Source organism: Sinocyclocheilus rhinocerous, unplaced genomic scaffold (assembly GCF_001515625.1).
Source record: "Sinocyclocheilus rhinocerous isolate Xijiao unplaced genomic scaffold, SAMN03320098_v1.1 scaffold1926, whole genome shotgun sequence".
In the NCBI taxonomy this organism is placed as follows: domain Eukaryota; kingdom Metazoa; phylum Chordata; class Actinopteri; order Cypriniformes; family Cyprinidae; genus Sinocyclocheilus; species Sinocyclocheilus rhinocerous.
In genome coordinates this window covers 130,740-145,702 of record NW_015638052.1, presented here as the reverse complement: position 1 = coordinate 145,702, position 14,963 = coordinate 130,740, and the positions used below count along the sequence as shown (strand labels likewise).

The following is a 14,963-nucleotide window of genomic DNA, read 5'->3' as shown; positions in this document are numbered from 1 at the left end:
ATGTCTTTCATACTTTTCTGGGCCTTGACAGTGTAATTTACTTAGCAGTCAATGGGACAGTCACAAGCCTCCAAGTTTTCAAACAAAATATCTTAAATTGTGTTCCGAAGATGAACTAAGCTTTTACGGGTTTGGTACGACATGGGGGTAAGTGATTAATGACAACATTTTCATTTTGGGGTGGAGTAACCCTTTAAAATCAGTAAATGCACTGACAGTACACTATTTTTGATAATACATTATTTGAGAATGATCATGTCCATGCTCCTCCTTTGATGCTACTGATGCTTTATCTCGCTGTCTTTGTCTACAAAGGAGTTAACATGATCATTTCAACACTTTTCAAATGCTTTTGTTTTCCATGTTTTAAAATAATTTTAAATCCCATATTTTCAATGTACTTTTGTATGGAGCTCCCAAAGGGATATAATAGTGGAAAATTAGTGGTGGAAAAACTATGGCATGGGACGAAAAAATGCTTCTGTGTTCTCTCTCAAAAATTTTGCGTTCCCTCACTAAACTTTTGCATTCCCCCGAGAAACTTTGCACAAACATTTTGTGAGCAAATACAGAAATTCTTGGGGGAACACAAAAATGTTTTTTGGAGGAAAGCAAAACACAAATGCATTGACGTTGTTTTTCCTCTCATTTAATTTTTTTCCCTTCATGTCCCTTTAGGGGCTCTGTCATTTTGAAACTCACTGTAAACATAAAAATAATAATAATATTTGTCAAACTACCAAAAAAAGTAAAAAAGAATCAAATTTCTATACAAAAATTTGTCAAACTACCAAAAAAAATAAATAAAATAAAAAACTTATCTGTTTGCAGATAATGAATGAGTTTGAATGACAAGCATCAACTTTATAATAAATTAAAGCACCTTTCCACCTTTCAATAAAATGAAAGTCTTAACTCCTTTTCACAGTGCAAAATGGTTGATTTTCAAACTCTATTAATGTGTACTGACTATGAACTACTGCTATTGGTCATCTCTGTTCAATTGCTGCATCGTATCACACTCTGTATTTGTTTCACCACCTATAATAAAACAAAGAAAAGAATCACAAGAGTTACAAGGAGACAGATACGCAAATAGTGCTGATCTACATGTAATGTTAATGCTACAGCTACACAAACCCAAAGAAACTTACAAAAAAGGCTGCAAAATAAACACTGACAATTATCTTATGTTTCATTTCCTTTTTGGGTGTTTTTATGTAAGAGATATATATATATATATTTTTTTTTTTTTACATTTTCTAACAGGTGAACTCAAATGGTTAATTAACTTCAAAGGAGATGTGCGCAGTGTTTTGATGTTAAAATACTTATCCCAGTTCAATATGCAGAGATGAATATAAGAAATAAGCTGTTGATAGGTTAATTTCTGAAACTCTGGCTCTGTGACTAATGAAGCATTGACCTGTTTGTTTACGCATTTAATGCTGAGTCAGAACAGATGGAATCCAATTGAAAAAAACTGCTCATTAATTTACCACCTGAGTCAAGAAATCTCTAGCTTCCCCCTACACTCTTAAAAATAAAGGTGCTTCAAAAGGTTCTTCAAGCGATGCCATAGAAGAACCATTTTTGGTTCCACAAAGAACCATTCAGTCAAAGGTTCTTTAAAGAACCATTCAGTCAAAGGTTCTTTAAAGAACCATCTCTTTCTTACCTTTTTATAATCTGAAGAACCTTCTTTCGCCACAAAGAACCTTTTGTGAAACAGAAAGGTTCTTCAGAAGAACCTTCTTTCGCCACAAAGAACCTTTTGTGAAACAGAAAGGTTCTTCAGATGTTAAAGGTTCTTTATGGAACCATTTAGACAAAAAGGTTCTTCTATGGCATCGTGAAGCACCTTTATTTTTAAGAGTGTATTAACCAAACATTTTCAGGTGTCAGGTTGACATTCAATTTCATGCTTGAATTACACTCATTTTACTTACTCTTTTTGCATGGCCAACATACTTCAAACCAACCCATCTTGATCCCAATACAGATTCCGATTACGATCACGACTAAGATCACAACAATGACTGCCAACACTGGACCAGCTGTCTGCCACTGTGAACTCGGGGGGAGCTCTGTAATAGATCAGCAAAGATTCCTGCTATTGAAGACATATGTTGACAGAGGCAGATCGACATTTTAATTGATTCCTAATGCCTATATATGCATGAACATTTATATGAGGCTTTTCGTAAGACTGCAGTACCCGGTCATATCTCTGCCAGTGATCACTAGTGAAATCTAGTGAAAATCGTGCTCATTTCAAAGTACTCTAATGTCACCATTGTTGATGATTGTTGATTTGATAATACACATCCAACTCAAAGTTGTCCATCCTCCAGGGGTAGACTGACGCACAAAGGACTCCTTCATTGTGTCGAATTGAAATATCCTGACATTTTTTGTAATAGTTCACCCAAAAATGTAAATTATGTAATCATTTTCTCAACCTCTTGTCATTCTAAACCTATAAGACTTACTTTCTTCTGGCAAACAAAAAGAAGCTCAAATGTTCTTTTATGTTCCACAGAAGAAGGGAAGTAATACCTAGTTGGAATGACATGAGGGTGCATAAATAATGACAGGCATTTCATGTTTTAGGTGAAATATCCTGTAAGCTAGCAACTGCCATTTACACCTTAATAATAATAATGCTGAAAAATTGTGATTGCACTGTTGACTGTACAATTAACAATACATTTTTGTCTGCATTAATACAAAATAAGGTGTGAATCTGAGCATTTAAACTGTTCTCTGTATGGTAGGGTAAACATAAAAATATGATAATTTGATAATTGTAGAACCCAACAGATTCATAAAAAAAGCAATACATGATAGAAAAGTTTGAGCCACTCACCACTAACTGCAATATGGAATTTCCTGTGTAAGATCACGCTGCTGTTGTTGATCTCCAGATCATAGTCTCCAGTGTGTTCAGTTTGGATGTTTCTGATGGTGAGGTCTCCAGTATGATCATTCAGTTTGATCATGTTTTCCCATCTAGCATCAGTAGTGCCATTTAATCCATTAACTTGCTCGAGACCATCGACGGTTCCGAGGTTTGTAAGTTTGCATTTACTGAATGATTTTACTATCAAAGTCTTAATTAATATAGACTTACAATATGTCATTCGACAGTTTAAAGGCTCAGGATTCTAAATCTATGATCGTGATATTATAACAATAATATCGTTTTCATTTGTATTAGGAGTTCGTATAAATACACGCAACATTGAAATGAGGAGTTCTGAACTGTTTTTGTCCAGTGACGATGACAGATAAATTCAATCATGCAAACATCGGTGTAGTATTCATGATAACTATCCGAAACCAAAAATCAGTTAGAGTTTTAGTTTAAAATTTAGAAATTTAAGACTAATAATGATGTGACATTTGTTTTGATTAAGTAATATTTCTCGAGGGAGAATTACATTTCTTTTTTATTGTACATTAAATTTTGCACATTAAAGGTTGTTTCAGTAATAGAACCCTATGTTATCATATTTGTTAGAGTCTTACGAACAGAATAACCCTGTCCTCAGCGTTTTTTCTGCAGCACTGATTGGTCAGAGATTCAAAACACTCTAACAGTGTAACCTCCAAAAATGCCCAACCCAATCTTCACTGTGCACAGTCAGTCAATGTAACGCTTGTTCAATTTTTGATGGGTGTAAAATGCAGCCAACAAATGATTACAGAGAATTATATGGATTGTTTAGATTCTTCAGTTAGCCATATGCAGATTTTTAAGCATAGAATTTGTCATTGAGAATCTTAATGTTTTTATTCTTACTGAATTTACCTTGTGTAATTCATAGGCCACTGGCATCATGAAAAAATATTAAATTTTAGTAACTGTATTCGAACAGGTTTTTCACGCACTCCCCTCATCTTCCATTGGTTAGTAAAACATTTAGTCCTGCCCTAATCTCACTCCGATGGTTGAGTCAATGTTGCTTTGTCAAGCTGATTGTGATGCTCAAACTGGTTTTGAGAACAGCGTAGTCATTTTTTTTCCCTTTTTCAGTAATATCTACGAATGTCTCACTTAGACATGACTCTGCTTATTAAACTGGGAGATTAAAAAAAGATAATTTAACACTGAGAACACATCACTTTTAATTCTTAAAGTCAATGTGAAACAAATTTTGCAACCCATTTTATTGCAACTGATTTTTATCCAATTTGGTGCATTGCTAAGTGAAATAGGATATCCAATGAGGGGAAAAAATGAGACACGACCTGATTTTATACATCAGAATTGATTAGATGGTAAAAAGTGGGTGTTCCATGTGAGAATTTGAGCCTGAACTGAATGTGAGCTTAAAATACTTGTATTAAGTGCACTTCTTAAAAGTTGCATTCTTCAAGAAGAAAAGCTTAGATTAACCTAATTTTCAGTGGCTCCATCTTCTAATTTGATTTATAACTTGGTCAGAATTGTGGCTTTGATTTCATTGCTTTTTAAGTTGCTCTGACATATTTTCATTTATTTATTCCTAAATATCTTTCATGTAAATAAATTAACTATTACTTGTCAAAATATTTAAGCTTCTCTTAATTTATGTCTACATTGCAATAATAATTTTGGATACTTGAGCAACAAACTCTTAACTATCATCTTTCTAAAGAGCCCTCAGTTTTGCCTGTAGCCCAGAGGGTTCATGAACTGTGACTGTTTTAGTTTGTGTAGGTCAGGTTTGGGTTTGAGCTCAACTAGCGGGGGCGACTGTTAACTGGTTAAGCGAGCGATGAGGGTGCCTTGATCTCCAAACTTCCACAGTATCTGATCATCTCCCTGTATTTTAGTAACACCAGTCTGTAGAGTGACAGAATCTCCCTCCATCAGCGACACTGACTGCACATCATCTGTCACAGCAACAAACACATGAACAATTTTTGGAAAGAGATTAAGTTCAAATTGCTTCGAGTAATTTCCACACTTGTACTTGTATATACTAATTGGTGAACATTACCATACTGCGTGGCTGGATTGCACTGAGTCTATTAACTCTCTCGTCCTATACCTATTCATCTTTTGGACTGGCTTTTCATACATATGTAATGTGAAAAGTTACAATTACCTGAACTGAAAATTGTTATAAAATAAATCTCTGAAATCTTATTTAGAATGTATTTCTGGTGTTAAAGTTAGTTTTAAAGTTCTATTCTACCCGATAATATTATTTGTATTACAATTTGTCTATTACAAGTTTTGCTCAGAATAAGCACACTGTACTCTGAATGTCTTTGCCATTTGCTGTTTTTATTTTTAACTATTTATTTTACAGATGAAAAATCCAAATCAATCTATAAAGGTGACACCTGATCATTTTGCAGTACCTAAGCTGTTCTCAAACAATTACAGGTGCACTAAGCGATTCCCGAGAAACACTGAATATAGTCTTGAATGAACGGAATGAATTAATTGACGCCTTCATTGCTCCTTCCCCAAAATGCACAAACGCGTAATGAGAGTGTGGATGTCTCTTTAACATGAATTGTAAAAATGAACGTGTATACAAGCAAGAGTCTGTACACATCACAGACAAATACTGACACACAAAACTGTCCTGTTACTATTGATAACCAGTGTTGGGCAGTAACTAGTTACAGTAATAATATTACTTTTTGCAGTAACTAGTGTAACTTATTACTAATACGATTTCAGTTACCATCCCTAAAACAGCTCCTTACTTAGTTACTTTTTATGCCTCAACCCCTACTGATTTGAAGTCCAAACAATCCAATAATTCCTAGATTTATTTTCATAATTTTCATGACTTGACAGGCACATGAAGCCACCAGTGCAGCAGGCAAGCTTGGAATATGGAAAAGCTTGCATTCAGGGGATGGAAATGTTGCAATTACATCGATTTTGTTAGGAGAAAAGATAGTTATGGCATTAGTTTACTCTAGCATTGCATGGCTTGCCCAGCCACATCTCTCTAATCTTGTATAAATTGTATTAGAAAACAAAACATTTTAATATATACTTATGTTATTTCTTTTGATAAAATGCATCATGGAATATAATCGTATATGGTTATCAGAGAAATTATAGCTACAATTAGCTTCAAGCTACACAATTAATGAGAATAATACAACACTTTTACTTAAACGTCACTATCAATCACTATCAAATGAGCGCTTGTAATAACTTCTTCTAAAATGTTACTAACAATATATTTCTGCCTCATCATCTGGCCAAAATCCACACTGGATTGCAGTCAGAATTTTGTGGGGAAGATACGCAATTACAACTTCTGTGGGGCGTGAAAGAAAAGTAATGTAACTAGTAGTGTACCCAATTACAGTTGCCAGAAATAATAATAACTAATGTAATAATATTACTTTTGAAAGTAGTAACTAGTAAAGAGTAATAAATTACATTTTCTGAGTAACGAGCCCAAAACTGTTGATAAGATTGCAACTACAGCATATCTTGGTTCTGTGAAGCATAGCAAAACCAGTGTTACTCACATATTGAGCAGAAGCTATGCAATCTCTGCATCTGTTTTCAGGCCTTCCTGCTTAGGTCTCTTCAGTGCTGCAAAGTTTCCCAATATTAACGCGCTTCCTAAAGCTTTTGCCTGATCAGAAGCCTTCTTTTTCCAGTGATATTCCCCTGACCTTTTCTCTTTTGTAATGTCTCTCACCCATCTCTCTATCTACAGTCTTTCATAAAATCTCTAGGGCTGCCACTGACTAAAGATTTTCCTAGTCGACTGTTAATCGTTCATTTAAGCCATTAGTTAATTGGTCAGGAGAGAAGTATTAAACCATAATAAGGAGCATTTCAAAGACAAATAAAGCTCTCAGTGGATGCATAAACCTCGTCACAGAGACACCGCATCACATAAACTTTTCTGAGATCAGAACGCAAACAAATTAGGCTAAATAATCTATAATGTAAATAACAGAGAAATAAACACAAGTTTGCCCAAGTTGTCGGGGAGAAGTGAGCTTTGTGTCTTGCTCACAATTTAGACAACTACTGCCGATTGGCTACAAGTGTTTTGGTGTTCAGTCCAATCCACTTTCAACACAGCTTCTCCGAAATCGCATACTGCACCTTGAATCTAGGTAATTATCAGTTTACTATTATTATAAGACAAATTACTCACCACGGACAGTAACACTGAATTTCTTCGATATCTCAGTTGTGCTCTTGATCTTTAGTTGATAAAGTCCAGTGTGTTCAGTTCTGATGTTTCTGATGGTGAGAGATCCAGTCTGTTTGTCCAGCTCCAGTCTGTCTCTGAATCTCTCATTAACATTGTCAGAGAAAATTCCAGCTGCTTCATTCATGTTAGCTATGATAGAGTTATCATCTCCAAACATCCACAGTATGGTATCATCTCTCTTTATTTCAGTAACATTAGTGTTTAAAGTGACAGAATCTCCCTCCATCACTATCACCGTCTTCACCCCATCTGCCACAGCAACAAACACATCTGTAGAACAAACAGGAGCAGTATTGCAAAGAGAAATTGTTAATATTTGTGCTGTCTATTATTATTATTCTTTTTTTTTCACAGACAAATTTACTGTATAACTAAATTTCAACCATAGCCCCTGCATGGAAGGCATAAATAGCCCTAGGCCTATTAGGCGTTATCCATTATAACTAGTAAAAGTTAAAGGGAAGAGAAAACATACTCATGCCAGAATACTGCTCTATCCTTGCCATGTTGTATTCATCACTGGTTTTGACATGACCAGATGGAGTAACTGGAAAACACAAGAGAATAAAAATAAACAAGAACTGATTTGTTTCTTTTCAAAGCTTCAGATGTCAGCTTTTGCTATAAATATGATAATGCATTATTATTGACACTTTTATACAAACATTTTTTATTTTTATTTTTTAGTATATCCTGCTAAAACAGTAAACAACAAGTTTTCACTAACAAAATTCCTGTTATTGCACCAGCACAAACAACAGTGCTGTCCATTTAAGGGAAAATGTGTTTGGATTTTACAGAAACAAGAACTGATTTGTTTCTTTTCAAAGCTTCAGATGTCAGCTTTTGCTATAAATATGATAATGCATTATTATTGACACTTTTATACAAACATTTTTTATTTTTATTTTTTAGTATATCCTGCTGAAACAGTAAACAATACGTTTTCACTAACAAAATTCCTGTTATTGCACCAGCACAAACAACAGTGCTGTACATTTAAGGGAAAATGTGTTTGGATTTTACAATGGTGACTCAACAGCACATAGCAGAAAGAAGAAAAATATGTCATATTACATTAAGCCTAAACATAAAACCACCTTTAAAACATAAAAAAATGTATATATGCATGTCTCAAACTTGAATAGGCTAATGCAGGGGTGCCCAAACTCGGTCCTGGAGGGCCAGTGTCCTGCAGAGTTTAGCTCCAGCTTGCCTCAACACACCTGCTGGGAAGTTTCTAGTATGCCTAGTAAGAGCTTGATTAGCTGGTTCAGGTGTGTTTAATTAGGGTTGGAGCTAAACTCTGCAGGACACCGGCCCTCCAGGACCGAGTTTAGGCACCCCTGGGCTAATGTTTTCATATTTATCTCATACAAATAAACTGAGTAAACTGTGCACATTAGTGTCAAGTACAAAGAGTGCTACTGACAAAAACCTACACCACGGCCAGAGTGAATTATTTATTCATTAAACAGACGCTTGTATCCACAAATGACGCGCAGATTATTACAGGCCGTCAGCGCCCTCTAGTGTCTATAACCACCAAACACACATACATACACAACTACCTTACCCTCGAAATACGCTTACATTGGCGCTGTGTGATTTATCACAACAACGTCTATGTGTTGAAAAGTAATACACGTTTGTATGTATTAAAACACTGGAGATATTAAAGTTAGAAGATATCAGCAAATGTTCTGCTTCTGGCTTATATTGAAACCGAAAGTGTTGAATATGAATAAAAATAGCCTAATAAAAATAAAGGCGACTTACCGTCCACGAGTAATAAAACCCAACAAATGAAGGAAAGGTTCCTCATACTTATAAGTCGCTTCTGACCGCATCTAAACTGAATGACAGCCGTGATTCAGTGTACTGATACTGGACTCGTATCAAACTGACCAAGTCACGTGATTTCCGCGAAAGAGGATGGGTTACGTCATACCATTTCGAAGTGTTTCAACTTGAACCTGGACTGGGTCAAAAGGTCAAACATATTCATACAGAGAGACTTGTTCATGGTATAAAATAGGTTTTTAGTAGGGTTTTTAGTAGGATGTAGGCTACTTACTGTATCAGAAAAGCTCATACTCTGTCTACACAAACCAAGAGCCCATAGACACGTTTGTCATGTTTTATAAAAGCATTTTTGTCATTGTATAATGTGGATAAAATTAATTTGATATAATTTCTGTATTTTAAATCCTATATTGAAGGAAATATTAGAGTGAATAATGATTTGAGAGTCTCCTTCACAGTTTATTTGTACTCCGTGCTCTTATTCAACATTTTGACATTTTTCAATTTTGTTTCAAATACCACAGTTGTCTTTTTAACTGTCAGTTTAATTTCTTTATTTTCAAACCTCCAGCTCACCTAGCCATTCCTGTCTTTATCACTCTCCTCAAAATCCTTCATCATCATCATCAGATAGCTCACTGAAAAATAAGAACTCTGTCATCATTTAACTACCCTCATGTAATCTTAACCTGCATTTTTCTACATCTTTCTTCCTTTCTTTTGTCTATGGAACATAACATATGTTATTTTAAAGAATGTTGGCCAGTGGTTTAGTAGTACATGTGGTGTGTTGGTGACCTTCGTGGTTCTTAGCACAGTTGCACAGCTCTCATGAGAACCACAGAATAAAAATAAGAACAAAACTCAAACTGACAACTCTCTTTCTATGAAACGTAACATTTGATTATATCATTCAAATTACAAACCAAATACATATTTATTCTCTAGAAGCTGAGCTAAATGAGTAAACACTGCATTCCTGACATGGGTCAGACCCTCAGTCACCTCTCAGATACCACATACAGACATTGCGTGTAACATAAATACCGGAATAGATGCATAGTTTTAAGAAAACTATGCTAACTTGTTCATTAAATAATAAAAGAGGGGGAGATTGGAAATCCACCCCTTCACTGTATATTTATGTGACAATGTATTGCAATTCAATAGTGGCAAAAGAGATGATTAAAATAGCTAAATAAAAAGTCTACCAGTGAGAGCAAAAGCATAAACTTCAAATGAAGAAGAAATAAGGTCCATTCACACATCAATTGTCAAAGCTTTACTGTATTACGTACAGAGTATAATGTACCAACAACAATATACTTAGATGTTTCTTTAATATTGTTCAAGACAATACTGTATGTGCATTATCAGACAGATGGACATGTGACTGATTTAAAGGGGTCATGACCAGAGAAATTCCCTAGATCTTTTGACATACAAGGGGTCATTTTACTATAAAACATTTGGCACATTGTGAGTTTCAGAACTCAAAACTTTTTTGTGAGTCTAAAAACAGCTTATGTTTAAGCCAATCTGCCAAAATGACAGGTTGTGGAATGTGCCACTTTATGATGTAATGTGTGGCTAAACACCGCCCCCTCAGAAGAAGATCAACTCCTGCTTCTGCATCACTGCCTGTTTAGCCCCGCCCACCGTTCTGCACATGAAGTGTGTATATTCTATGGATGACTTCAGTAAATGGTCAACGTAATCATCATATACTACAGTTGGAAAAATTTGATTTTCGACCAAAGTAATCTTAGCCTTTCTATTTAACAGACTTTTTTTTTTACCCAGCCAGTGACCCTGAAAGCGTCCAAACTGCATTTGAAATCTGAATGAAATACAATCCTATGGCTGCCGCCCGGTGCTCACCTCCTGTCATTTTTCTAAAGTTGAGCATTTCTCAAATTTTAGACGCCCGACCGCTCTCAAGACTTTCTCCGTCCAAAAGATGAGAAATGCCCGCAACTTTAATGATTTGGAGCTTCTTTTGCAGTTTATTTCTTGTCTTTTCTTTTCTTTTAAACTATATTATTTATAGAAAAAAGACTATCTGAGCAAACCACAAATGTTTTTAAAACAGGACACAGCCAAGAGGCAAAGCATTTCAAATAAAAGTACAATTTGTATTAGTTTATACGTTTATATAATATTTAATTAAATATTAGAATTAAAAAATATATATATATATAAGACTGCTGTGATCCAGCTTCAAGAAACAACATCTTAGATTTGTCTCAACGTTTCTGTAGGAATTGTCTTTAGAAATATCCTTTAGTGGTCTATCTTTTTAATTATCTGATAATATTACCTTAAAAACCACAATAAATTCCTTGTGTGTCTGCGCACACTCGGCGAATAAAGATAATTGTGATTCTGATTCTGATATTATTACAGACTGGTCACAACCACAAACAACAACTCATTTTCAACAGCAGAGTTCAGTGTCACCTCAGGTCTGATCATCGACTACAGCTCATTTATGTTTAGACAAAGAAATGGGAATATTTAATGAGCCTTGTGTAACATTTCTCCTATACTTCAGGATTTTCTTTTCTAACTGATTCTCTATTTTTACTTGCTTCCTATGTTAGATTAATATCGCTATGCACCTTAACTGAAACTTGAGCCAACACATTGACCTGCCAAGCCAAATGTGAACAGTAGCGATCACAAGACAATTGATTATAATTCTCCATGCACTCTTGCCATATCCTCAGAAGCTACTGGATATTGGGTCTGTGATACTGGATATCAAGATTAAAACAGTTAATAATTTAGACAGACAAAAACACTACAATCCCAGACACCTCATTCCAGGGGCATAGCCATCATTTCAGAAGTGATGGGGACAGAAATGTTATATACATAAAACATTACAGTATAACATTTCTGTAATCTATATAACCTACCAGTCAACAGTTTTTGAAGAGTAATATTTTTTATATTTTATAAAGAAGTCTCTTCTGCTCACTAAGCCTGCATTTATTTGATCCAAAGTACAGCAAAAGCAGTAATGTTGTGAAATATTTTTTACTATTTAAAATAACTGCTTTCTATTTGAATATATTTTAAAATGAATAATAAATGTTTTTTTTTGAGCAGCAAATCATATCAACATGTTTTCTGAAGGATCGTGTGACTGGAGTAATGAGGCTAAAAATGTAGCTTTAAAATCACAATAAATTACATTTTAAAATAGGCCTATATTCAAATAGAAAACAGTTATTTTAAATACTAAAAATATTTCAAAATTTTACTGTTTTGCTGTACTTTGGATCAAATAAATGCAGGCTTGGTGAACAGAAGAGACTTCATTTAAAAAACATTAAAAATCTTACTGTTCAAAAACTTTTGATTAGGCAACTTTATTTTTTTCTCTAATTTCTAGCTTTTAATTGGCTTAGAAATCAGATAACTGCTGGACAATAACCAATAATAATGATTTGTTAATGTTTATATACTACAAACACTTTTATCACATAATAAGGCAGAATAGTTTCTATACTGTAATAAATGCTATGTCAATTAGCACTGCATTATTAATATGTTTTATTTATTACCTGGAGATTACTTTCGCAGTCGTATGTTTAATGTCTTTCTGTGAAAACAACGGTTTTCATACAGCGATAGCTGGACGCTTTTGTCTATTTCCTGGTTCGACTTTTAATACTTTCTGCGGGAGAGCGGCCTCCGGCTTCGAGTATGAATGAAACATACACTGCACGGAGTGTTTACTGTTTAGCGCTCTGTGATGTTCATCTCGCCTTATTCTGGGTCCGAATAAAACATCAGATTTTCCTGGTTCGACTTTCTGCGCGAGAGCGCCCTCCGGCTTCGAGTATGAATGAAACACACACTGCATGAGAGTGTTTAGTGCTCCGCCATGTTCATCTCGCCTTATTCTGGGTCCGAATAAAATATCAAGTCATGCGCAGACGATCCTGTCTCTTTGAGTTTAAATCTATATTTATTCACACGCTCTTGAAAACCTCTATGCGAACACACTTGGCCGAAACAGTGCGGGGGACGAATTTACGTGATATTAAAAGTGAAAGTGTGGGGGGGAATCTACGCCTCTGCCTCATTCAATCTCAGTTATGTTGGGGGTAAAATATAATTTATTAGGCATTTAAAAGATTTAAAACATAGAAAGCCCCAAAAGTAATCAAGATATAGATGTAACCATTGCTCAGATAACAAAAATTAAATTATTTTTGGTACAAGCAGATTCAGTAAGCCAAAAGAAAAAAAAGTCAATAAAAGTTGTTCCAAAAAGTTTATTTCAGTTGTTCCAAAATTTTGCAATGGCTGTTAAACCCTTTCGAACTGCCATTGATCCATGTCTATTAGGCCAATGGCCAATTATTAGGCCAATTATTAGGCCAGATGTCGGTAACAACCCAAGTAATCCATACATACAAAGAAAACAAAACAAATAAGTTCAGAAATTAAAGTTCTGTGTAATAAAATGGAATGACCCAGGGAAAAAGTATTGAACACGCTTACTGAAATGTATTTAATATTTCGTACAAAAGCCTTTGTTGGTAATGACAGCTTCAAGACGCCTCCTGTATGGAGAAACTAGTCGTATGCATTGCTCTGGTGTGATTTTGGCCTATTCTTCCACACAAACAGTCTTCAAATCTTGAAGGTTCTGTGGGCCTCTTCTATGAACTCTGATCTGTAGTTCTTTCTATAGATTTTCTATTGGATTCAAGGCAGGTGATTGGCTGGGCCATTCTAGCAGCTTTACTTTCTTTCTCTGAAACTGATTGAGGGTTTCTTTGGCTGTGTGTTTGGGATCCTTGTCTTGCTGGAATTTCCACCCTTGTTTCATCTTCACCATCCTGGGGTGCGTTTCCCAAAAGCAACTATGGTCGCAAGTTCCGTCGTTACCAATAGATTTCAATGGAACCAACTACCATAGTTAGCTAACGATGCTTTTGGGAAATGCGCCCCTGGTCGATGGCAGCAGATTTTTATCAAGAATGTCTCTGTACATTTTTCCATTCATCCTTCCTTCAATTACATGTATTTTGTCAGTGCTACACCATGATGTTTTGGGGTGATGTGCAGTGCCACTTGACCTCCAAACATGGTGCGTATTATGGCATTCAAAGAGTACAATTTTTGTCAGATCTGACCAGACTATATTCTCCCAGTATTTCACAGGCTTGTCTAAATGTTGTGCAGCAAACTTTAAACGAGCTTCAACATGCTTTTTCTTCAGCAATGGAGTCTTGCATGGTGAGCGTGTATGCAGGCCATGGCGGTTGAGTGCATTACTTATTGTTTTCTTTGAAACAATTGTACGTGCTAATTCCAGGTCTTTCTGAAGCCCTCCACAAGTAGTCCTTGGCTCTTGGGCAACTGTTCTGATAATTCTTTTCACTCCTCTGTCAGAAATCTTGCGATGAGCACCTGGTCATGGCCCATTTATGGTAAAATAATTTTCTTTCCACTTCCGGATTATGGCCCCTACAGTGCTCATTGGAAAGTTCAGAAGTACAGAAATCCTTCTGTAACCAATGCCATCAGTATGTTTTGCAAAAATAAGGTTGCGAGGGTCTTGAGAGAGCTCTTTGCTTTTACCCATCATGAAATGTTTCTTGTGTGACACGTTGGTCATGAGACAAGTCGGGACTGAACCAGCTAATATTAATTTCCACTGATTAGGGGCAGAATTGTTTTCTAATTACTGATAGATTTCAGCTGGTGTCTTGGCTTTCCATGCCTTTTTGCACCTCCCTATATTCATGTGTTCAATACTTTTTCCCTGTGTCATTCCACTTCATTACACAGAACTTTATTTCTGAACTTATTTGTTTTGCTTTCTTTGTATGTATGGATTACTTGGATTTTTACCAACATCTGGAGTAAATTTCATGTCAACAGCACCTTTAGAAATATATTTACTGAGAAAAATGGTGATGTGTTCAATACTTA

At 35.3% G+C, this 14,963-nt stretch overlaps 1 protein-coding gene and 1 long non-coding RNA gene across 2 annotated transcripts in view; one reads left to right on the top strand and one right to left on the bottom strand.

Annotated features, from left to right (window-relative positions):
• The window catches only part of LOC107749586 (uncharacterized), a 93,629-nt gene that overhangs the window by 6,346 nt on the left and 72,320 nt on the right, over positions 1-14,963 (top strand). The gene's annotated exons all lie outside the window — the stretch shown is intronic.
• Positions 893-9,122, bottom strand: LOC107749582 (uncharacterized). The gene is made up of 7 exons (XM_016564753.1): positions 8,979-9,122; positions 7,675-7,746; positions 7,140-7,469; positions 4,757-4,881; positions 2,870-3,035; positions 1,950-2,087; positions 893-1,041 (listed from the first exon to the last, which is right to left on the bottom strand). Exons 1-7 carry the CDS (start codon positions 9,022-9,024, stop codon positions 983-985), a joined length of 936 nt encoding a protein of 311 aa, XP_016420239.1. The 5' UTR covers positions 9,025-9,122; the 3' UTR covers positions 893-982.